This window comes from Procambarus clarkii, chromosome 36, assembly GCF_040958095.1.
Source record: "Procambarus clarkii isolate CNS0578487 chromosome 36, FALCON_Pclarkii_2.0, whole genome shotgun sequence".
Lineage (NCBI taxonomy): Eukaryota > Metazoa > Arthropoda > Malacostraca > Decapoda > Cambaridae > Procambarus > Procambarus clarkii.
Genome location: NC_091185.1, coordinates 10,212,104 through 10,238,285, shown reverse-complemented (window position 1 = coordinate 10,238,285; position 26,182 = coordinate 10,212,104). Strand labels below are relative to the sequence as shown.

General features: G+C 49.0%; 2 protein-coding genes across 2 annotated transcripts in view; both read left to right on the top strand.

Annotated features, from left to right (window-relative positions):
* LOC123756101 (uncharacterized) overlaps positions 1-26,182 on the top strand; it is a 238,833-nt gene that overhangs the window by 11,937 nt on the left and 200,714 nt on the right. The window lies entirely within an intron of this gene.
* Positions 24,324-24,929, top strand: LOC123756184 (transcription factor E3-like). Its single transcript, XM_045739266.1, has one exon. It carries the CDS (start codon positions 24,324-24,326, stop codon positions 24,927-24,929), a length of 606 nt encoding a protein of 201 aa, XP_045595222.1.

Sequence of the window (26,182 nt, the reverse complement as noted above, 5' to 3'; positions counted from 1 at the left end):
CAGATACTCTAGCTGGCCTGTGTTATGTGTACTGGCCGGATACTCTAGCTGGCCTGTGTTATGTGTACTGGCCAGATACTCTAGCTGGCCTGTGTTCATGTGTACTGGCCGGATACTCTAGCTGGCCCTGTGTTATGTGTACTGGCCGGATACTCTAGCTGGCCTGTGTTATGTGTACTGGCCGGATACTCTAGCTGGCCTGTGTTATGTGTACTGGCCGGATACTCTAGCTGGCCTGTGTTATGTGTACTGGCCGGATACTCTAGCTGGCCTGTGTTATGTGTACTGGCCAGGATACTCTAGCTGGCCTGTGTTATGTGTACTGGCCGAGATACTCTAGCTGGCCTGTGTTATGTGTACTGGCCAGGATACATCTAGCTGGCCTGTGTTATGTGTACTGGCCGGATACTCTAGGCTGGCCTGTGTTTATGTGTACTGGCCAGATACTCTAGCTGGCCTGTGTTATGTGTACTGGCCAGATACTCTAGCTGGCCTGTGTTATGTGTACTGGCCGGATAACTTAGCTGGCCTGTGTTTATGGTACTGGCCAGGATACTCTAGCTGGCCTGTGTTATGTGTACTGGCCGGATACTCTAGCTGCGCTGTGTTATGTGTACTGGCCAGGATACTCTAGCTAGGCCTGTGTTATGTGTACTGGCCGGATACTCTAGCTGGCCTGTGTTATGTGTACTGGCCAGATACTACGCTGGCCTGTGTTATGTGTACTGGCCGGATACTCTAGCTGGCCTGTGTTATGTGTACTGGCCGGATACTCTAGCTGGCCTGTGTTATGTGTACTGGCCAGATACTCTAGCTGGCCTGTGTTATGTGTACTGGCCAGATACTCTAGCTGGCTGTGTTATGTGTACTGGCCGGATACTCTAGCTGGCCTGTGTTATGGTGTACTGGCCGGATACTTCTAGCTGGCCTTGTGTTATGTGTACTGGCCGGATACTCTAGCTGGCCTGTGTTATGTGTACTGGCCGGATACTCTAGCTGGCCTGTGTTATGTTGTACTGGCCAGGATACTCTAGCTGGCCTGTGTTATGTGTACTGGCCAGATACTCTAGCTGGCCTGTGTTATGTGTACTGGCCGGATACTCTAGCTGGCCTGTGTTATGTGTACTGGCCAGATACTCTAGCTGGCCTGTGTTATGTGTACTGGCCAGATACTTAGCTGGTGTTTATGTTTGGATACTCTAGCTGGCCTGTGTTATGTGTACTGGCCGGATACTCTAGCTGGCCTGTGTTATGTGTACTGGCCAGATACTCTAGCTGGCCTGTGTTATGTGTACTGGCCGGATACTCTAGCTGGCCTGTGTTATGTGTACTGGCCGGATAGCGGCCTGTGTTATGTGATGCCTAGATACTCTGCTGGCCTGTTTATGTGTACTGGCCGGATACTCTAGCTGGCCTGTGTTATGTGTACTGGCCGGATACTCTAGCTGGCCTGTGTTATGTGTACTGGCCAGATACTCTAGCTGGCCTGTGTTATGTGTACTGGCCGGATACTCTAGCTGGCCTGTGTTATGTGTACTGGCCAGATACTCTAGCTGGCTTGTGTTATGTGTACTGGCCGGATACTCTAGCTGGCCTGTGTTATGTGTACTGGCCAGATACTCTAGCTGGCCTGTGTTATGTGTACTGGCCGGATACTCTAGCTGGCCTGTGTTATGTGTACTGGCCCGATACTCTAGCTGGCCTTGTGTTATGTGTATCTGGCAGGATACTCTAGCTCGGCCTGTGTTATGCTGTACATGCGCCGATTACTCTAGCAACGGCCCTGTGTTATGTTGTACATGGCCAGATACTCTAGCTGGCCTTGTGTTACTGTGTACCTGGCGCGGATTTACTCTAGCTGGGCCTCTGTGTGTTATTTTTTTTGTGTTACTGCGCCGGATACTCTAGCTGGCCTGTGTTATGATGTCACTGGCCAGATACACTCTAGCTGGCCTTGTGTTATGTGTACTCGGCCTGATACTCTAAGTGGCTCTGTGTTATGTGTACTGGCCTGGATACTCTAGCTGGCCCTGTGTTTATGTGTACTGTGCCAGATACTCTAGTCTTGGCCTTGTGTTAGGTACTGGCCGGATACTCTAGACTGGCCTGTGTTATGTTGTTTACTGGCCGGATACTCTAAGCTGGCCTGTGTTATGTGTACTGGCCAGATACTCTAGCTGGCTTGTGTTTGTGTACTGGCCGGATACTCTAGCTGGCCTGTGTTATGTGTACTGGCCGGATACTCTAGCTGGCCTGTGTTATGTGTACTGGCCAGATACTCTAGCTGGCTTGTGTTATGTGTACTGGCCGGATACTCTAGCTGGCCTGTGTTATGTGTACTGGCCGGATACTCTAGCTGGCCTGTGTTATGTGTACTGGCCAGATACTCTAGCTGGCCTGTGTTATGTGTACTGGCCGGTATACTCTAGCTGGCCTGTGTTATGTGTACTGGCCGGATACTCTAGGCTTGGCCTGTGTTATGTGTACTGGCCAGGATACTCTAGCTGGCCTGTGTTATGTGTACTGGCCAGATACTCTAGCTGTCCTGTGTTATGTGTACTGGCCGGATACTCTAGCTGGCCTGTGTTATGTGTACTGGCCGGATACTCCTAGCTGGCCTGTGTTATGTGTACTGGCCGGATACTCTAGCTGGCCTGTGTTATGTGTACTGGCCGGATACTCTAGCTGGCCTGTGTTATGTGTACTGGCCGGATACTCTAGCTGGCCTGTGTTATGTGTTACTGGCCGGATACTCTAGCTGGCCTGTGTTATGTGTACTGGCCGGATACTCTAGCTGGCCTGTGTTATGTGTACTGGCCAGGATACTCTAGCTGGCCTGTGTTATGTGTACTGGCCGGATACTCTAGCTGGCCTGTGTTATGTGTACTGGCCGGATACTCTAGCTGGCCTGTGTTATGTGTACTGGCCGGATACTCTAGCTGGCCTGTGTTATGTGTACTGGCCGGATACTCTAGCTGGCCTGTGTTATGTGTACTGGCCGGATACTCTAGCTGGCCTGTGTTATGTGTACTGGCCGGATACTCTAGCTGGCCTGTGTTATGTGTACTGGCCAGATACTCTAGCTGGCCTGTGTTATGTGTACTGGCCAGATACACTAGCTGGCCTGTGTTATGTGTACTGGCCGGATACTCTAGCTGGCCTGTGTTATGTGTACTGGCCGGATACATCTAGCTGGCCTGTGTTATGTGTACTGGCCAGATACACTAGCTGGCCTGTGTTATTATGTGTAACTGGCCGGATTACTCTATGCTGGCCTGTGTTATGTGTACTGGCCGATACCTCTAGCTGGCCTGTGTTATGTGTACTGGCCGGATACTCTAGCTGCCTGTGTATGTGTACTCGGCCGGATACTCTAGCTGGCCTGTGTTATGTGTACTGGCCAGATACTCTAGCTGGCCTGTTGTTATGTGTACTGGCCGGATACTCTAGCTGGCCTGTGTTATTTGTACTGGCCAGATACTCTAGCTGGCCTGTGTTATGTGTACTGGCCAGATACTCTAGCTGGCCTGTGTTATGTGTACTGGCCGATACTCTAGCTGGCCTTGTGTTATGTGTACTGGCCGGATACTCTAGCTGGCCTGTGTTATGTGTACTGGCCAGATACTCTAGCATGGCCTGTGTTATGTGGTACTGGCCGATACTTCATGCCTGGCCTGTGTTATGTGTACTTGGCCGGATTACATCTAGCTCGAGCCTGTGTGTTATGTTGTACTGAGCCGGATACTCTAGCTGGGCCTGTGTTATTGGTACTGGCCGGATACTCTAGCTTGGCCTGTGTTATGTGTACTGGCCGGATACTCTAGCTGGCCTGTGTTATGTGTACTGGCCGGATACTCTAGCTGGCCTGTGTTATGTGTACTCGGCCAGGATACCTAGCTGGCCTGTGTTATGTGTACTGGCCGGATACTCTAGCTGGCTTGTGTTATATGTACTGGCCAGATACTCTAGCTGGCCCTGTTTATGTGTACTGGCCAGATACTCTAGCTGGCCTGTGTTATGTGTACTGGCCGAGATACTCTAGCTGGCCTGTGTTATGTGTACTGGCCAGATACTCTAGCTGGCTTGTGTTATGTTGTACTGGCCGGATTACTCTAGCCTGGCCCTGTGTTATGTGTGTACGTGCCAGATACTCTGAGCTGCGTGTGTTATGTGTACTGGCCGATACTCTAGCCTGGCCTGTGTTATGTGTACTGGCCAGATACTCTAGCTGGCCTGTGTTATGTGTACTGGCCGGATACTCTAGCTGGCCTGTGTTATGTGTACTGGCCAGATACTCTAGCTGGCCTGTGTTATGTGTACTGGCCGGATACTCTAGCTGGCCTGTGTTATGTGTACTGGCCAGGATACTCTAGCTGGCCTGTGTTATGTGTACTGGCCGGATACTCTAGCTGGCCTGTGTTATGTGTACTGGCCAGGATACTCTAGCTGGCCTGTGTTATGTGTACTGGCCGGATACTCTAGCTGGCCTGTGTTATGTGTACTGGCCGGATACTCTAGCTGGCCTGTGTTATGTGTACTGGCCAGATACTCTAGCTGGCCTGTGTTATGTGTACTGGCCGGATACTCTAGCTGGCCTGTGTTATGTGTACTGGCCAGATACTCTAGCTGGCCTGTGTTATGTGTACTGGCCAGATACTCTAGCTGGCTTGTGTTATGTGTACTGGCCGGATACTCTAGCTGGCCTGTGTTATGTGTACTGGCCGGATACTCTAGCTGGCCTGTGTTATGTGTACTGGCCAGATACTCTAGCTGGCTTGTGTTATGTGTACTGGCCGGATACTCTAGCTGGCCTGTGTTATGTGTACTGGCCGGATACTCTAGCTGGCCTGTGTTATGTGTACTGGCCAGATACTCTAGCTGGCTTGTGTTATGTGTACTGGCCGGATACTCTAGCTGGCCTGTGTTATGTGTACTGGCCGGATACTCTAGCTGGCCTGTGTTATGTGTACTGGCCAGATACTCTAGCTGGCTTGTGTTATGTGTACTGGCCGGATACTCTAGCTGGCCTGTGTTATGTGTACTGGCCGGATACTCTAGCTGGCCTGTGTTATGTGTACTGGCCGATACTCTAGCTGGCCTGTGTTATGTGTACTGGCCGGATACTCTAGCTGGCCTGTGTTATGTGTACTGGCCGGATACTCTAGCTGGCCTGTGTTATGTGTACTGGCCAGATACTCTAGCTGGCCTGTGTTATGTGTACTGGCCAGATACTCTAGCTGGCCTGTGTTATGTGTACTGGCCGGATACTCTAGCTGGCCTGTGTTATGTGTACTGGCCAGGATACTCTAGCTGGCCTGTGTTATGTGTACTGGCCGGATACTCTAGCTGGCCTGTGTTATGTGTACTGGCCGGATACTCTAGCTGGCCTGTGTTATGTGTACTGGCCGGATACTCTAGCTGGCCTGTGTTATGTGTACTGGCCGGATACTCTAGCTGGCCTGTGTTATGTGTACTGGCCGGATACTCTAGCTGGCCTGTGTTATGTGTACTGGCCGATACTCTAGCTGGCCTGTGTTATGTGTACTGGCCGGATACTCTAGCTGGCCTGTGTTATGTGTACTGGCCGGATACTCTAGCTGGCCTGTGTTATGTGTACTGGCCAGGATACTCTAGCTGGCCTGTGTTATGTGTACTGGCCGGATACTCTAGCTGGCCTGTGTTATGTGTACTGGCCGGATACTCTAGCTGGCCTGTGTTATGTGTACTGGCCGGATACTCTAGCTGGCCTGTGTTATGTGTACTGGCCGGATACTCTAGCTGGCTTGTGTTATGTGTACTGGCCAGATACTCTAGCTGGCCTGTGTTATGTGTACTGGCCGGATACTCTAGCTGGCCTGTGTTATGTGTACTGGCCGGATACTCTAGCTGGCCTGTGTTATGTGTACTGGCCAGGTACACTAGCTGGCCTGTGTTATGTGTACTGGCCGGATACTCTAGCTGGCCTGTGTTATGTGTACTGGCCAGATACTCTAGCTGGCCTGTGTTATGTGTACTGGCCAGATACTCTAGCTGGCCTGTGTTATGTGTACTGGCCGGATACTCTAGCTGGCCTGTGTTATGTGTACTGGCCAGATACTCTAGCTGGCCTGTGTTATGTGTACTGGCCAGATACTCTAGCTGGCCTGTGTTATGTGTACTGGCCGGATACTCTAGCTGGCCTGTGTTATGTGTACTGGCCAGATACTCTAGCTGGCCTGTGTTATGTGTACTGGCCGGATACTCTAGCTGGCCTGTGTTATGTGTACTGGCCGGATACTCTAGCTGGCCTGTGTTATGTGTACTGGCCGGATACTCTAGCTGGCCTGTGTTATGTGTACTGGCCGGATACTCTAGCTGGCCTGTGTTATGTGTACTGGCCAGGTACTCTAGCTGGCCTGTGTTATGTGTACTGGCCGGATACTCTAGCTGGCCTGTGTTATGTGTACTGGCCGGATACTCTAGCTGGCCTGTGTTATGTGTACTGGCCGGATACTCTAGCTGGCCTGTGTTATGTGTACTGGCCAGATACACTAGCTGGCCTGTGTTATATGTACTGGCCAGATACTCTAGCTGGCCTGTGTTATGTGTACTGGCCAGATACACTAGCTGGCCTGTGTTATATGTACTGGCCGGATACTCTAGCTGGCCTGTGTTATGTGTACTGGCCGGATACTCTAGCTGGCCTGTGTTATGTGTACTGGCCAGATACACTAGCTGGCCTGTGTTATATGTACTGGCCGGATACTCTAGCTGGCCTGTGTTATGTGTACTGGCCAGATACACTAGCTGGCCTGTGTTATATGTACTGGCCGGATACTCTAGCTGGCCTGTGTTATGTGTACTGGCCGGATACTCTAGCTGGCCTGTGTTATGTGTACTGGCCAGATACTCTAGCTGGCCTGTGTTATGTGTACTGGCCAGATACACTAGCTGGCCTGTGTTATATGTACTGGCCGGATACTCTAGCTGGCCTGTGTTATGTGTACTGGCCGGATACTCTAGCTGGCCTGTGTTATGTGTACTGGCCAGATACTCTAGCTGGCCTGTGTTATGTGTACTGGCCGGATACTCTAGCTGGCCTGTGTTATGTGTACTGGCCAGATACTCTAGCTGGCCTGTGTTATGTGTACTGGCCAGATACACTAGCTGGCCTGTGTTATATGTACTGGCCAGATACACTTGGCAGGTGGGTGACCCAGGCAGGTGGGTGATACTCCCAGGCAGGTGGGTGACACTCCCAGGCAGGTGGGTGATACTCCCAGGCAGGTGGGTGACACTCCCAGGCAGGTGGGTGACACTCCCAGGCAGGTGGGTGACGCTCCCAGGCAGGTGGGTGACACTCCCAGGCAGGTGGGTGACCCAGGCAGGTGGGTGACACTCCCAGGCAGGTGGGTGACACTCCCAGGCAGGTGGGTGACCCAGGCAGGTGGGTGACCCAGGCAGGTGGGTGACACTCCCAGGCAGGTGGGTGACACTCCCAGGCAGGTGGGTGACCCAGGCAGGTGGGTGACGCTCCCAGGCAGGTGGGTGACACTCCCAGGCAGGTGGGTGACCCAGGCAGGTGGGTGACACTCCCAGGCAGGTGGGTGACACTCCCAGGCAGGTGGGTGAGACTCCCAGGCAGGTGGGTGACACTCCCAGGCAGGTGGGTGACACTCCCAGGCAGGTGGGTGACACTCCCAGGCAGGTGGGTGACACTCCCAGGCAGGTGGGTGATACTCCCAGGCAGGTGGGTGATACTCCCAGGCAGGTGGGTGATACTCCCAGGCAGGTGGGTGACCCAGGCAGGTGGGTGATACTCCCAGGCAGGTGGGTGATACTCCCAGGCAGGTGGGTGACACTCCCAGGCAGGTGGGTGATACTCCCAGGCAGGTGGGTGACACTCCCAGGCAGGTGGGTGACACTCCCAGGCAGGTGGGTGACACTCCCAGGCAGGTGGGTGACACTCCCAGGCAGGTGGGTGACACTCCCAGGCAGGTGGGTGATACTCCCAGGCAGGTGGGTGACACTCCCAGGCAGGTGGGTGACACAGGCAGGTGGGTGACCCAGACACGTGGGTGACACTCCCAGGCAGGTGGGTGACCCAGGCAGGTGGGTGACACTCCCAGGCAGGTGGGTGACCCAGGCAGGTGGGTGACCCAGGCAGGTGGGTGACACTCCCAGGCAGGTGGGTGATACTCCCAGGCAGGTGGGTGACCCAGGCCGGTGGGTGACACTCCCAGGCAGGTGGGTGATACTCCCAGGCAGGTGGGTGACCCAGGCAGGTGGGTGACACTCCCAGGCAGGTGGGTGACCCAGGCAGGTGGGTGACACTCCCAGGCAGGTGGGTGACACTCCCAGGCAGGTGGGTTATACTCCCAGGCAGGTGGGTGACACTCCCAGGCAGGTGGGTGACACTCCCAGGCAGGTGGGTGACACTCCCAGGCAGGTGGGTGATACTCCCAGGCAGGTGGGTGATACTCCCAGGCAGGTGGGTGATACTCCCAGGCAGGTGGGTGACACTCCCAGGCAGGTGGGTGATACTCCCAGGCAGGTGGGTGACACTCCCAGGCAGGTGGGTGATACTCCCAGGCAGGTGGGTGACCCAGGCAGGTGGGTGACACTCCCAGGCAGGTGGGTGATACTCCCAGGCAGGTGGGTGATACTCCCAGGCAGGTGGGTGATACTCCCAGGCAGGTGGGTGACCCAGGCAGGTGGGTGACACTCCCAGGCAGGTGGGTGACACTCCCAGGCAGGTGGGTGATACTCCCAGGCAGGTGGGTGACCCAGGCAGGTGGGTGACACACCCAGGCAGGTGGGTGACACTCCCAGGCAGGTGGGTGATACTCCTAGGCAGGTGGGTGATACTCCCAGGCAGGTGGGTGACACTCCCAGGCAGGTGGGTGACACTCCCAGGCAGGTGGGTGATACTCCCAGGCAGGTGGGTGATACTCCCAGGCAGGTGGGTGATACTCCCAGGCAGGTGGGTGACACTCCCCGGCAGGTGGGTGACACTCCCAGGCAGGTGGGTGACACTCCCAGGCAGGTGGGTGATACTCCCAGGCAGGTGGGTGATACTCCCAGGCAGGTGGGTGACCCAGGCAGGTGGGTGACACTCCCAGGCAGGTGGGTGATACTCCCAGGCAGGTGGGTGACCCAGGCAGGTGGGTGACACTCCCTGGCAGGTGGGTGACACTCCCAGTCAGGTGGGTGATACTCCCAGGCAGGTGGGTGACCCAGGCAGGTGGGTGACACTCCCAGGCAGGTGGGTGACACTCCCAGGCAGGTGGGTGACACTCCCAGGCAGGTGGGTGATACTCCCAGGCAGGTGGGTGACCCAGGCAGGTGGGTGACCCAGGCAGGTGGGTGACACTCCCAGGCAGGTGGGTGACACTCCCAGGCAGGTGGGTGACCCAGGCAGGTGGGTGACACTCCCAGGCAGGTGGGTGACACTCCCAGGCAGGTGGGTGACACTCCCAGGCAGGTGGGTGACACTCCCAGGCAGGTGGGTGACACTCCCAGGCAGGTGGGTGATACTCCCAGACAGGTGGGTGATACTCCCAGGCAGGTGGGTGACACTCCCAGGCAGGTGGGTGACCCAGGCAGGTGGGTGACACTCCCAGGCAGGTGGGTGACCCAGGCAGGTGGGTGACACTCCCAGGCAGGTGGGTGATACTCCCAGGCAGGTGGGTGACACTCCCAGGCAGGTGGGTGACACTCCCAGGCAGGTGGGTGATACTCCCAGGCAGGTGGGTGATACTCCCAGGCAAGTGGGTGACACTCCCAGGCAGGTGGGTGATACTCCCAGGCAGGTGGGTGACCCAGGCAGGTGGGTGATACTCCCAGGCAGGTGGGTGACACTCCCAGGCAGGTGGGTGACACTCCCAGGCAGGTGGGTGATACTCCCAGGCAGGTGGGTGACACTCCCAGGCAGGTGGGTGGCACTCCCAGGCAGGTGGGTGATACTCCCAGACAGGTGGGTGATACTCCCAGGCAGGTGGGTGACACTCCCAGGCAGGTGGGTGACCCAGGCAGGTGGGTGACACTCCCAGGCAGGTGGGTGACCCAGGCAGGTGGGTGACACTCCCAGGCAGGTGGGTGACCCAGGCAGGTGGGTGGTACTCCCAGGCAGGTGGGTGACATTCCCAGGCAGGTGGGTGATACTCCCAGGCAGGTGGGTGATACTCCCAGGCAGGTGGGTGACACTCCCAGGCAGGTGGGTGATACTCCCAGGCAGGTGGGTGACGCTCCCAGGCAGGTGGGTGATACTCCCAGGCAGGTGGGTGACACTCCCAGGCAGGTGGGTGATACTCCCAGGCAGGTGGGTGACCCAGGCAGGTGGGTGACCCAGGCAGGTGGGTGACCCAGGCAGGTGGGTGACCCAGGCAGGTGGGTGATACTCCCAGGCAGGTGGGTGATACTCCCAGGCAGGTGGGTGACACTCCCAGGCAGGTGGGTGATACTCCCAGGCAGGTGGGTGATACTCCCAGGCAGGTGGGTGACACTCCCAGGCAGGTGGGTGATACTCCCAGGCAGGTGGGTGATACTCCCAGGCAGGTGGGTGATACCCGTACTCCCAGGCAGGTGGGTGATACTCCCAGGCAGGTGGGTGATACTCCCAGGCAGGTGGGTGATACTCCCAGGCAGGTGGGTGACCCAGGCAGGTGGGTGATACTCCCAGGCAGGTGGGTGACCCAGGCAGGTGGGAGCGTTGCCCACCACTAACAAACCGGAAGCGAAGACACACTGGGTCTCCCAGTGTCAGGGGCCTGACAGCTGAGTGGACAGTGCTTCGGTTTCGTAGTCCTGAGGTTCCGGATTTGATCCCCTGTGGAGGCGGAAACAAGTGGGCAGAGTTTCTTTCACCCCCCTGATATTCCTGTTCACCTAGCAGTAAATAGGTACCTGGGAGTTAGACAGCTTCTACAGGCTGCTGCTTTCTGGGGGTGTGTAACAAAAAGTAGACCTGGTCGAGGACCGGGCCGCGGGGACGCTAAGCCCCGAAATCATCTCAAGATAACCTATAACCTCCCGGGAAAGTGGGAATTATGATTGGTAATTATTACAGTGGTTACGGGGCTATCTTACCAACCGGAAGTCCTCTGCACTGTTCCAAGGCTTCAAGAGTGAAACTAAATTAATGCAACTAGGCACCCCACAAGGAGGAGTACTCAGTCCTACCTTGTTTAATGTTATAATTAATGCCTTACTAAAATCAATCCCAACTAGTCCGGCAAACATCACTATCAGCTATGCAAATGACATCCTTGTTCACACTAAAACCCACCGTGAAATGCAAACAGTCTTAAATTGTATACATACAGCTTGTGAGAGCCTTGGTCTTGTAATCAACGCTGCTAAAACTAAGGTATTTAACAGACAAATTGGCAACCGCAAAAGTGGACCACGAAAACTGAAGATAGATAACATACCAATAGACTATGTCTCTTCTTTCAAATACCTTGGTGTCTGTCCCTTGTACCTCAACTGCAGTCAATAAGTTACATCAACAGTGTAGAGACAGACTCAAGGCTCTCAGAACTGTAGTGGGGTACAGCCCTAAATATGGTGTTAATATTAGAATAGCAAGAATGATGTATTTAGCATATATAAGGTCTCTGATAGACTATCATGCACCAGCTTTGGTCCTGCAGAATGGCAAAAGTATTGATAAACTGGACAAAATGCAAAAGTAAGCACTCGGTATTATACTTGGCTGTCCTGGGGAGCCGGTCGGGCGAGCGGACAGCATGCTGGACTTGTGATCCTGTGGTCCCGGGTTCGATCCCAGGCGCCGGCGAAAAACAATGGGCAGAGTTTCTTTCACCCTATGCCCCTGTTACCTAGTAGTAAAATAGGTACCTGGGTGTCAGTCAGCTGTCACGGGCTGCTTCCTGGGGGTCGAGGCCTGGTCGAGAACCGGGCCGCGGGGACACTAAAGCCCCGAAATCATCTCAAGATAACCTCAAGATAACCTATAACTACTAAAGTTCTCAACATGCGGAAAGAATTAAATATACTTAGCATTCGAGACAGAATATTTGAAATTAATCTTATGATGGGACTAAAGCTTCTGCGTGATAACAAAAACAACATTGTGTCAGTTGAACTGTTAGAACATATGAAATGGAACTAGCGAGTTTAAATGGATTCAAAGAACTGCCACTCATATTAAAATGATGGGACTGTACGATTTATATACAGATGAAAGAGTACAGCACTTCCTTCCACCCTGGCAGATAGTACCTTTTGACATCCTGACCCCTGCATACCCCACCAAGAAACTAATCACAAACAACCCTCATGCTCAGCTTGCTGCTAAATTAAGCACCATAGAACACATTCACAATATACAAGCTGAAAACAACATAGCACAGACCATATACACTGACGGATCACTCAATACAGCTACAGGGAGGGCAGGAAGTGCTGTTATTGCTCATCAGCCCGATGGCAGCACAATTCAAAGGAATATCCGAATTAGTAACTGGGCGTCTACAATGCAAGCCGAGTTGGTAGCGATACTGGTAGCACTCGAAATTATTGACAACACTGAAGTAGACAGCATAATTATTTTCGACTCCCTTTCCTCACTACGAGCAATAAACAGTTTGCAATCAAGTAATAACGTGCTTGTCTTGGAAGCTGGACGTAGATATATAAGAATACTTAGCAAGAGGGTAAATATAAAAATGTTGTGGATTCCTTCTCACATTGGCATGCAGGAACATGACAAAGTTGACGCCCTTGCTAAGGCTGCAGTAAATAAAGACAGTATTGAACGGAATCTTGAGTTATCAAATAGGTCCCTTAAAAGTGTCATTAGACGAGAACTCGTGGATGATTTTGAGGAAAGTAGAACAGTGCAAACTGGAACTAGCAGGTCCATTGTTCATCACAATGAAATGTGTGAAGTAAAACATGTGTATGGGGCAAGTAACAAAGTCAGTAGACTAACAGATGTTGTCACAGCTCGTATAAGACTTGACTACAAGTATCTCTGGCAGTTCGGCTTGTATAGGGATCTAGATGAAGTAAAGTGTAAAGTGTGTGGACAAAGACAGGGACACACACTCGAACACTATATCTTGGATTGTAGTAAAATTGAGCCATTTAGAGATGGATCTGAGCTCACTCTGTATGATATGGCAACCTATCTTATTACCATGGATAAATTACCTGAAATCCTTGCACTGTATCCATATTTCGCTTCCAGTAGATAAACGACATATGAGATTAAGAAACAAGTAGTGTATTGTGAAGGCTAATAATAAACAGAAGCTCCCCTATGACTATCTCCATTGGTCAAACTATTATGTATTAGCGATAAGACCTATCATTAATGTATAATGACTTACTGTAAATGCATAGCTTTTGAAATAGCACTTTCTCTGTAACTAGCTGGCATTGTAACTATAAGGTGTGAAGGATAGATGAAATTATTTATGTAATAATCTAAGATGAGGTCTGATAAAGACCTTTTGTGCCCTCTGTACTGCTTTTTGGGCTACCGCTCACAGGATGGGTATGGGGTGCACAATAAACTAGCTGCCTCCGGCGGCAACAATCAAATCAAAATATGATTGGCTGGCGTCCAGCCCGTGGAGGTGGACGCCAGCTGGCAAACATCAAGGTGGAAGGTAGTGAAGACGTCGAGCAGCCGCCCAGGGAGCAGCATCAAGAGTACTCATACCGCGACAAGTGGGACTTCAGGAAGCATTAGTGGACAGGGAGGACGAGCTGGGAAGGCCAACTGAGTGACCTTGGAGCCGTCACTGGGATCTGAGACGACCTGGGACAAACAGGCAGTCCTGGTCGACGCACTGCCGGTTGTGAGGGAACCTGGTTGAATGTGGGCTCTGGGAACCAAACCCTGCGAAGACTGTCTGGGACCTCCTCTCATCCTGGGCTACCACTGTGTTTCAACCAAGATGAACCAGGATCAAGAGGATGCCCTGCTGACCATCCTGCCAACCACAACAGTCAACTGAGACGGGAGCGTCAAGTCTAAAGTCCATCTAAGGTAGATCAACTCCCCCACCCCCGGATACCCCTTGTTATAGGCTATTAATTGTGTTACTCCAGTGATTAAGGAGTTAACTTTATTGGTGATTGGTGAGAGAGTATACACATATATCTTTGTTGTTAAACGTTTTTAATTGAATATGACAGCATAGTCCATGTTTATTATTTTCTTATTTAGGGCTTCTATCCCTCTGACTTGTGGTCTTGCATATTAGTTTAATTGGAAGAGGATTTCTCTAAATGGGCATCTTTGTTCAAGTCTGACTGAAAGAATAAAACTTAACTATAGAATGTATTATACTTATTATAATGTACACAACGTTTCGAACCTACATGGTTCAATCTCAAGTGAGGAGACAATGTTGTTGTTGTTTTAGATTTAGCTATGTAACGTACCATTATGTTACGTTGTTGGGTAGACTGGAAACACAGTGTTTAGTGAGTTTCATATTTATTTAGTAGTCCTGGATATAGCAGTGTCGTAGACGTTCAGACGGAGCTTGGAGCAGAGCAGAGAGCTGAGTGTGGCCGGAGTCATGGAGCTCTATGTTAGAGAGCGTTGTAGCTGGATGCTGTCCTAGTCTGCTGTCTGCTCTGTGTCGAAGCTGTAACGTCTTGGAGACGATTAGAACTGCCTATGCCGTGTGCTACATTCTTGACTGGAAATTGTACTGTTGTCTATTCGATTGATTGATGAAGATTAAGCCACCCAAAAGGTGGCACGGGCATGAATAGCCCGTAAGTGGTGGCCCTTTTGAGCCATTACCAATATCAAGAGCTGATACTGGAGATCTGTGGAGGCGCGACTGCACCCTGCGTGACGGGAGATGTCTCCCGGACCAAGTGGTGACCAGATGGACGTTGTTGTCTATTCTCATATCGCTTCCTTATATATGGTGACTACCCCTCACCTTTCTCTACTAGGATAGGAGGATGCGAGAACTGTTGCCTGTAATTAGGGATAGGATTATAGCTTGTGTAGTTAGCGCTAATTAGTTACACCATTAAGATAATGAGATAATGGAGCAAGTATAAAGATTACTCGCTATAGGACTCCCGCTGCCAGGGACTGAGAGAAAACAATACAAAAAAAATTACGAGGCTACTGTTCCCTGGGTCGCTCTGGAACATGTAGTCCGGTACCAAAAGATGCAGGCAGTGTGTGGACAAGCTCAGTGTAGCAGGAAAGAAGAATGTTTATGGTTGTTGCATCCTTGGGTCGCTGGTGGAGCATTTAGATCCGGGGCGGATGGGCTCGGGCACCAGGACAAAGGAGGTAATGTAGGCACGTAGTTGGGACAACAAGGAAATCATTGCTAGAGCTGAATTATCCTGGAGGCGACAAAGAGCTGGAAAGCTGTATGTCTTGTACTGCGCAAAGGGCTTGAATCGATAGAGTATCAGAATGCAGTGAACGTGTAGATGAATCTGACGAAAGAGCAGCTGTCGTGGGAGTCCCTGTAGAACAAGCAGTGCCCTGGCAGCGACGCAGAGTCGGCAGGACAGGCTGTAGATCCCACATGATGTAGTTGCTGATGAAACTGTCAGATGAGTAAGTAACGCTCGCGGTGCAGCAAGCTGTAGTTGATGAAAATGCAGAGATGATCACCGTGAAAATCCTAGCTGTGGTGAGGATGTTGGCAGCGGTCCGCAGCCCGCAGCAGCAGAAGTAGCGGTCCAGTGAGAGTCCATATTGTAGTCTGTCGTGGCTGCGTATCGTCGAAACTCTCTGGAGTCACCAGTGTATTCATTGATTATGTTACGTTGAAGATTAGAAACGTTGGCAAATTAGAAACACAGTGTTTAGGGAGTTTCACATTTATTTAGTAGTCCTGGATACAGCAGTGTCATAGACGTTGAGACGGAGCTTGGAGCAGAGCAGAGAGCTGAGTGTGGCCAGAGTCGCGGAGCTCTATGTGGGAGAGCGTTGTAGCTTGATGCGGTCCTAGTCTGCTGTCTGTTCTGTGTCGAAGCTGTAGTGTCTTGGAGACGATTAGAACTGCCTATGCCGAGTGCTACATTCTTGACTGGAAATTGTACGGTTGTCTATTCTCATATCGCTTTCTTATATTTGGTGACTATCCCTCACCTTTCTCTACTAGGATAGGAGGATGTGAGAACTGTTACCTGTAATTAGGGATAGGATTGTAGCTTGTGTAGTTAGTGCTAATTAGCTACGCCAGTAAGATAATGAGTTAATGGAGCGAGTATAAGGATTACTGCTACAGCTACTCAGAATAAGATGTCCATGTAGCTATAGCGAGCCCGTAAGAGGAGACAATAGGGAAGATAGGAAGTCTACCACTGGGAGGTCAGGTACAAACAAAAGTGAGGAGAACTGCGAAGGTAAAGAGTAGAGGTACGGTGCATAGGTCAATACACTAAACATACAAAGATAATTCAGGTGATTAGCACTCTGGTGACCTTAGTGACCTTCTGGGCAGTCGTCATCGTTGGCAGCTTCGCGTTCCAGTTTTGCTCTCACTCTCATGGTGGGTAGAGTGCTCTCACTCTCATGGTGGGTAGAGTGCTCTCACTGTCATGGGGGGTAGAGTGAATAGTTCCGTTATTTGTGTATTTATGGTGGGTTGTTCGACTTGTATGTGGATTGATTTAAAGAATTTGTAATCTTCTTACCATCTTGGGTTTTGTCTATTATACAATTGTTTTATTCAGCATTTTCCTTGTTAAGGTGATGTCATGGGCTTGTCTCATGTGATTTTTGGGCGGCACTTGATTGAAGATGACAGATCAAATGCCTCGTCAGCTTCGTCGACGTCATACCTATGTACTTAGATTGAAGGTTACATCCTTCGTGGGGGCAATTGTACATATATATATATATACAGGGGGCAAGTGTACATATTTACTACGTTTAACTGCTGTAAAGTGTTCTCCGTTGGCTTCGGGCTGTTTTTAATGAGGAGGTCGGCAGTCTTCTTTGTTTTATAGAATAAGATGATGTCTAAGTTTTGCTTAGTGGTTGTGCTTTTTACTCCTTTATAGATTATTTCTTCATTATACTTTTCTCTTTCTTATATTCACTATGCATTGTGGATTTGTAATATAATTTTAGCGGAGGTGTTGTGGTTTCTGTTCTTGGTTGAGGGTTGTACCACGGGTCCAAGTATTATCGTATGGTGGTGTATATCTCGTGGATACTATAGCCATTGTTCACCAACACTTGAGTTATTCTTTCAAACTCCCTACTCCCGTTGCTCCATTGCGAGCAGTGGGTAGGGGCTCGACGAATATAAGCGTTGAGAACACTGGCTTTATATCTTTGGGGCACTCACTCCTACCGTTTAGGTAACAGAGTTCACCTATTAGTATCGGCAAGACCTTATACGGCATCAACTTAATACGAAGAAGGAATCGCTCCAGACCTTTAAAGAGCAGGCTGAACAACAAACAAAATAAATGACTGAAATTGAAATAAATTTATTAAGGTATAAATACACACAAAGGGATGAGGTAGCTCAAGCTGTTCTCACTCCGTTCAGTACAACGTGTTCATATATATGGAGACACACCACAAACAATAAGCATATTACCAAACATTCTTATTGTTTGTGATGTGTCTATAGATTTGTCTTGGGTATTTAAGTGAATTAACAACATCTGTAATTATCAAGAGTAAGTTTTCTAAGTTCTTGGGTTTCTGTGGAGTCCGTCCTTCTAAGGTTTCCCACGTCAAGAAAGTGTCATACTAAAGTGCCCTCTCATAACCTACCAGAGGACCCAAAATAGAAAACGGGACAGTATGTCAATTTCGCGAACTGCGTTAACTTGAGGCAAAGCTCAATGCCTTAAGCCATACTGATGCTCTGTCCACAGAGCATTCTCTCTCTCAAATTATATACACTGATGGTTCCCTACACCGCTCCACAGGTGCAGCTGGAAGTGCAGTTGTCTTGACAATGGGCGATGGCTTGTATTTTGAGTGGGAAGTCTGTATCCTTCAGACCGAACTAATTGCCTTGCTCCTAGCACTGAAATGTGTATAAGTCTCCAAACTTGATACATTAATTGTAAGTGACTCTTTATCATCCTTAAATGCTCTCAACTCTTTAAGACATAACTGTAACATTCCATTTCATGTGGATTCCATCTCATGTTGGCCTCCGAATGCATGATAGAGCTGATGAGTTAGCCAAAGAATCTGTCTTAAAGGGAGAAATTGAGTATAACTTTGGATTGTCATAAGCAGGCTGGGAGCAACAGTACACCAAGAACTTCAACAAGATCTTGTAGATCTGAGGCAAAGTGAAATCAACACCAGTAATTCCATACATCATCATACTATCATGCAAGAGGAGCCACACATCTATGGTTCATCCAGTAAAATCAGCAGACTTCTAGATGTTACTACTGCTCGGCTTAAACTCGGTTACAAGTATCTCTGGGAATTCTCATTATCTGCTGATGTAGACCTGACCAAATGTAAACTGTGTCAACAAAATTATTCGCACACCCTCTGTCACTATGTGATGGAGTGCGAAAAGATGTGTGAATTCAGAGACAATTATATAACAAATGTTCCAGAGATGTCTAAATATTTAATTCAAAATGATCTGTGTTATGATCCCAGGTAGCCGAAAAACGAGTCTTCCCTTTGAGAATTATTCTATCAAGCCTGATCTGACTAGGAGATCGGAGATATACAGACATGAAGAGTCATACGTAAAATAATTGGGTAAATTCGCTAAACAATTTAAGATAATGGGCAGTGAATAAGAAATTAGATAAGTGACTGGTTATGAGATGTGGATAATTTGCTGGACGTGTGAGGCTCGCTTGAGAGGAGCTTAAGTCACTTGAGTACCAGACATCGTGAGGGAAAGCTGCGCTCTGTGTGAGCTCCTGTCAGAGAGGAACCCCTAGGTGATATTCCTTCAAGAGAAAGGAAGTGTGCAGATGTTCCAGCTGTGGAATCGAGCTGGGAACGTTTGGTCTCAAGTCCTGGACGGCAAGGAGAGTTTGTTAAGCCGCCCAGAGACATTATTGTGGGCCGTGGGAGCGCCCTGATCAGACTCCGTCAGAGGGAGAGTGCCCTCGACTAGACAATCTGTGGTAAGCACGATTTTAAGCCAGTTTATAGTGATTACTTGTAGTTGGCCGTGTGCCCAGTGACAGTAGCGAATGTTTATTGATAAGTTAGACATGTTTTGGTAAGGCAGGAAGCCTAAATAAGAGGATGGAGATGAGAGAGACAGCTGGAGGGACGAGCAGCATGTCCTCTTCTGTCCACCGCCTGAAGCCAACTGACTGGCGGCGGAGGACCCTCTCAGAGTGAGGAGCCGCCCGCCTAGCAAGGCAGAGCATGGACCAGCCCAAACGGGGGAGTCCACTCTCACAGTATGTAGAGAGCAGATAGATGTTGGATGCAAACATATTGTGTGGATTATTTCGTCTATGTGTTTATAAGGAAACATTTTTATTGGCGTGTCAATGGGTTGCAGGTTTGTCTTTGGAAGAAGTTGCTGAGTAGACTTCGAGCCAGTAGAGTGAGTTAGTGGAAGAGACTCCAAGACTGTTGAAGGAGTAGTGTACTCTGAGGAAGAGTAGCCCCCAGAGTGAAGAGTAGGACCTCGAGCTGTGAGGAGAAGCAGTGAAGAGGAGTGTCACGTGCTTCTGTAATACCAGTAGTGGAAACTCCAGTGCTGTTCAAGGAAACTTCATGGTGTAGCAGCCTGGAAGAGCTGTATATGATCCTAGTAGATAAACCCGGAAGAACCTGAAGATATCAGGGTAGTGAACTTCCAGATGTGGAAGGGACGTTCTAGTTGATTACTTATAGGGAGTTGGTAGAGTGTTTGGTTGTCATTAGCGTGCAAGACACAGTGAAAGGTGAGTGATTGCCATTTTTGTGCCAAGGAGTACTTATACTGAAGTATAGAGTTACAGTCTAAGGCTGGATTACCTACAGAGACATACATATGTGTTCTAGGACTGATAGGGTGATCGATTGATCATTGTTGTATACCAAGTGACATTTTTACTAATATTTATGTTATTGCATTCATATGCTGGTTTTCCTTGCACATGTTTATAGATATATATTCTCTTGCTGATAGTGCAACATTGTGTTATAAGACTTGACCTACTTGAGGAGGTAGGTAGTATTAGGTGGTGAATCAGGAGATAGGATACCACTTGATAAGCTGATGATAGAGTTCTGATGGTGTTGGAGTGCAACCTGACTGAAATAGTATAGAGTGTAGGATTCATTATTATTATTATTATATGTGTGTATGTATTGTGTATGTGCTTTGTCCAGTAAATGTATTCAAATTTGCTGGTGTTTGCCCTTGTCCTAGTGAGGCTTCCCAGGAAGTAGGAAAGAAGGAGAGAGAGAGAAAAAGAACCAAGAACCACAGCTGTGGGTAGGGTAGAACGGAAAACTAATAAGTCAAAAGGGATTAAGGAGATCGTTTCACATAAGGAGAGAGTGGAGAGTCACAGCGGCTCGAGTGGGTGTGTGCACGTGACAACGAGTCTAAGTACTGGAGCCGCATCCCCTAAATGTGTGACGTTGAGCCCCTCTCCAAGAGCCAGAAGCGCCCAGGGTGATCTCCTGGTAAAGTATAAGCACTCTACCGAGTTTTGGGGTTGGGTTGTCTATAAAGAAGGATCAACGACACCCCACCCAACCGCGATATCTGCTACCAGAAATTTTAGCCAAATATCCCCAGTTTGCTAACTGTAAGTAGTAACTAAGTGACTGTAATCTATCCACCGCTGCCCACTGGATGGGGGGGGGGGGCGGTGTGCAGGACAAGCATATCAATTGTGACACTAGCTCTCCACTTATGTCAGTTGCTTAATTTAGAAACTGTACTTGTGGTCGATCTCGAACCCATTGTTGGCGTGACGATGTGCATTGGACTTTGTAACTAGCTCATCAAGATCGTAACTTGCGTAGCTAAATGAATTGTGGGGTTCAGTCCCTGAGCCTATTATGTGCCTCTGTAACCCTTTCCACTACCACCTACAAGATGGGTATGGGGTGCATAATAAATGAACTCTACTAACGCTACCATTTTCTGGTACGAGAATTTTTGGCTGTATTAGGAGGACGGGTTGCAGCATGTCCTTGACTTCCTCTCCACCAGTGAGGGACGAATGTGTCAGCAACTCTACATTGTAACGAGTGGGGATGGTGGCAGCACATTAACATCAGTCAGTGGTTTTATATAATTATCCTTTTTGGTACATAATAGTCAGATAGCTGTATGTAGGGTTGGTTGATCTTACACTCACATGTAACAGGCTGACGGGTTGTCTCCCTATCAGGGTGGAGCGGGGTCCATCTCCATGCTGTATATATTTGCTGTTAAGGATAATTATAAATATTACAAATTACTGTAGGTAAGATGGACATCATAATAAAGAATAAGAGCGGTGATGACCAGTATCAGTCATTACAATGGTTATTACACCAGTACGGGTCAGATGGTGAGCTGTATTACGGTGCCCTCTGCTATATCTTCCTTTATCCATCGAGAAGAGTCATATCTACACACACTGCAGGTTCCATGAGATGCAGGGATCCGTTTGACATAGGTGACTGATAGCAAGAGTACTTATTCGGGTATAAAATTGTTATTTTAGTTTTGGCTTGTAAGGGGGTTTACGCCCCTAGTGCATACAAAATGGCGCCAAAAACGTGAAGACGCCAGCAGGCTGGCGATTGGCTGGCTGTGGTCATGTGACGAGAGTGACCAATGAGAGCCCCCCTCTGGGTCTGTGACGTTACCAGGAGGCAGGACTGGGAGGTCGCAGAGCGCCTGGCACTGAAAGATTCACGGCACTTCGTTGAGAGCGGACGTGCGCTGATTGAGCTCTCGAGTAACACAGCCTGACACCTTCACAGTGACTACAGAACACTACAACATTTCAGGGAAGTGCGAGGAAACAGAGTTCCAGCAGTGTAAGGGCACCGAGGACTGTGAGCTGATAGTCTTGGAGGAGTGGAGAGAGTGGCGATGGCAGGATTATTGAGTGGCTTGCCACCAGCGGAACTCCGAGGTACTCGGAGCTGTTGTGATTGGATCACGCCCACTAGGAACTCAGAAGGGAGAAGTCTCATCCGGATGCATGAGTATTTGGTCTCGGTGAAGGGGCGATTGAGGGAGATGACGTGAGCAGTGACAACTGGGTGAGCCAGCGATCAGGAACTGCACATTCGAGTGTGAGCACGGAGACAATGCGCAGCTTCACAACGCTTAGGGACCTGTAACTCAACCGGAACGCCAAGGAACGATGTGAGGGACCGAGGACCACGACGACGACCATATGAGTCCAGGCGTCTGAGGGCAGGATGTGTTAAAGTTAGATCATTATTCCCTCCCATTTTCCCTTGATAATTAGGCAAGATAGGCCTAGTAATATATGTAGGTACTTGCTAGAATGTTTCTAGATATTATGGAAGTAGATTAGGCTGTAGGGCAACACGTATATGTTATCTACTGCCTGATGAAGACAGCGAGTGGCAGAGTCGGGAGGACTGTGGATCTACACAGACGGAGTCGTCCCCCAGTGAGGGGCCAGAGATCCCTGTAAACTCGCCCAGCTGATGCGAGTTGCGAGCGGCCACCAGAGGAGCGCTGCTGTCACCATCATATATTTACATTAATATTCATGCATATATATCTCTCATGTGTTTGTAGTTTGCTCTTAAGCAAACTATTATTTTATCATTGTTTTTATGTGTCTCCTCCATCCCTCTTTGAGCATAGTGACTGAATGATATTTGATTACACCACACTTAACTGACATTATATAGAAAAGAGACCCTTCGCTGGCAACACGGTATTACATTTGAAATAAAAGCGTTGCTGGGATGCAGAGAAGATTACCCAGCTGGTGACTGGAAAATAAGAGGTGAGAACTAAGTTAACGGCCGGAGGTCTGGCAAAACTTTGTATGTGTGGGTGGGCAGGCCCGGTGGGGGTGTTGCAAATTGCAGGATCAAGCTCGAGCAGTGTGCTGGGCCTTCTCCTCTCCCCCTTAGGTCCAAGGTTAAAAAGTGGCGACCGGACTTGAGGCATGACTTGGAGAGCTCCCTGGGTGTGGTCAATGGTAACCCAGTAGAGGGAGTGATGACCCGCGGCGTGGGGTTACAGGATCATTAGCATACACCTTCGCTGTTTAACTGAAACTCCCATAACACAAGGCCAAGATGAGCGACGCGTGACAGCTGTCACCATTAAGAAGTTAGTGTTCATTGAGCAGCTGGCAATGGTCAATATACATGGTGATATACACGAGTCATTTGTAAGTAACTTGTGTATAATATTCATATACTGGGTTTATGATGGTTAACGTTAAGTATAAGTAATTAATGAGAAAAATAGGTGAATTATTCATATACAAATATTGACAATAATTATAATAATTAAGGGTAAGAGACAAGGGGTACAAAATGTTGTGAACAAAAATAAGGAAAATAACTAGCAATAGCGCAGGGTATTGGGCACTATTTTCAGCTTGGCACTGTGTTAACAATATCTGAAAATACTTAAATTAATTTGTCATATTGTGGTGAAAATATAAACTATACTATATGTTGTGCTTTGTAGTATATCTGTTTAAAGAACTTCAAGTAGGGAAAGATAATATGGGATGTGTTCACTCGTGTACTGCAGTCCTAGTCGTGTTGTCAGAGGTGGGGCTCCAGCGCCACACGTCCTAGTTGTGTTGTCAGAGGTGGGGCTCCAGCGTCACACGTCCTAGTCGTGTTGTCAGAGGTGGGACTCCAGCGCCACACGTCCTAGTCGTGTTGTCAGAGGTGGGACTCCAGCACCACACGTCCTAGTCGTGTTGTCAGAGATGGGACTCCAGCGCCACACATCCTAGTCGTGTTGTCAGAGGTGGGACTCCAGCGCCACACGTCCTAGTCGTGTTGTCAGAGGTGGGACTCCAGCACCACACGTCCTAGTCGTGTTGTCAGAGATGGGACTCCAGCGCCACACATCCTAGTCGTGTTGTCAGAGGTGGGACTCCAGCGCCACACGTCCTAGTCGTGTTGTCAGAGGTGGGGCTCCAGCACCACACGGCCTAGTTGTGTTGTCAGAGGTGGGACTCCAGCACCACACGTCCTAATCGTGTTGTCAGAGGTGGGACTCCAGCGCCACACATCCTAGTCGTGTTGTCAGAGGTGGGACTCCAGCGCCACACGTCCTAGTCGTGTTGTCAGAGGTGGGACTCCAGCACCACACATCCTAGTCGTGTTGTCAGAGGTGGGACTCCAGCACCACACATCCTAGTCGTGTTGTCAGAGGTGGGGCTCCATCACCACACGTCCTTGCCTGCGCATGTCCAAGCCAATGGAAGAGGACATCGTGGAGGACATTCTCCAGCTGGAGGAAGAGATGCACTTGGATGACACTGGAGGGACCGGCGCCGCCCAACTGCTACCACCTCGGCCTCAAGTTAAGCTTTGTGTAGGAGGTAATGTGTGCACGCCATCCATCTCCTGTCCACCACTGTACATACCGTCCACCTCCTGCCCACCATTTCATCCCATGAACAGCAAAGCCTGTCTCAGTAGTCCTGTGGCTTCGCTCCAACTGAAAGACAGACGAAGGAAACAAAGACGCAATGTGTTTGAGCGAAAGAGAAGGTGTATCATCAATGACAGAATACGGGAGCTTGCTGCCCTGCTGCCCAGCAGCAACGAACAGCATTATGACCTCATCTGTGACCTGCGACCCACCACTGGGCAAATCCTGGAAGCTTCTGTGAATTACATCCAGAGGCTCAAAGTGGACATGGAGCACCACAAGTTTATGGAAGCAGAGCGACTGGCGTTGGAGCGAGAGAACCAGCGGCTGCGTGTTCGGGTAGAGGAGCTGGAGGAGCGGCTGCGGCCAGGAGTCCCGGCGCCCCCGCCACACCACACACTCCCTCACCCTTCCTAAACTACTCAATAATGCTACAAAATTGCAAATCAAATCGGTATGCATTGTTATATTTTCAATTCATTCAGTTGTACATTTTCTTGTTTGCTCATTTGTTCAGTACTTGTGTGTGTACTTATACATGGGTATATATATATATATATATATATATATATATATATATATATATATATATATATATATATATATATATATATATATATATATATATATATATATCGTACCTAGTAGCCAGAACGCACTTCTCAGCCTACTATGCAAGGCCCGATTTGCCTAATAAGCCAAGTTTTCCTGAATTAATATATTTTCTCTTTTTTTTTTCTTATGAAATGATAAAGCTACCCATTTCATTATATATGTGATCAATTTTTTTTATTGGAGTTAAAATTAACGTAGATATATGACTAAACCTAACCAACCCTACCTAACCTAACCTAACCTATCTTTATAGGTTAGGTTAGGTTAGGTAGCAGAAAAAGTTAGGTTAGGTTAGGTTAGGTAAGTTAGGTAGTCGAAAAACAATTGATTCATGAAAACTTGGCTTATTAGGCAAATCGGTCTATGCATAGTAGGCTGAGAAGTGCGTTCTGGCTACTAGGTACGACATATATATATATATATATATATATATATATATATATATATATATATATATATATATATATATATATATATTGTGACGTTAATCTGAAAATAGAGCAGTGGCTAATCTGGCTGGTGGTGTGCCAATCAGATTAAATAAAAAAAGTAAAATAAAGTAAATAACACTGTTTAAGTCCTCTACACTGTGAAAGCTGCGGCTAAAACAAAGAGAATAAACACTTAACACATTTAATATAACAAAAATGGCTTTAATAACAAACAAAACAAAGCCTCTTATCTACTTTGCGAAAACACAATATAAAATATAAAAGAAATATAAACACAGGTGTGTTATTACGTTAAGCAAAAAAATGCAAATTAATACAATATACAAAAGCTATACTCATCCATTGTCTCCTGGGAAGGTGACGGCATATGTTCCTGCTTGAGAGCACGAAGTGTATTCTGAGGACTGGACGTCAGTGAGCTCCTTATATATGCGGGCCAGGCCAACATAGATGGCGTGGATGTTGTGGTTAACCACCGGCCGGCAATTAAACAAGCAGTTAGTGAGTGGCGCTGGGTCTCTGCCCAGACAGCAGGTGTCCAGGTGTCTTGGGTACTAGAGGGTGGAGGGTGGAGGGTGGAGGGGGGGGGTGTCTTGTCTAGAT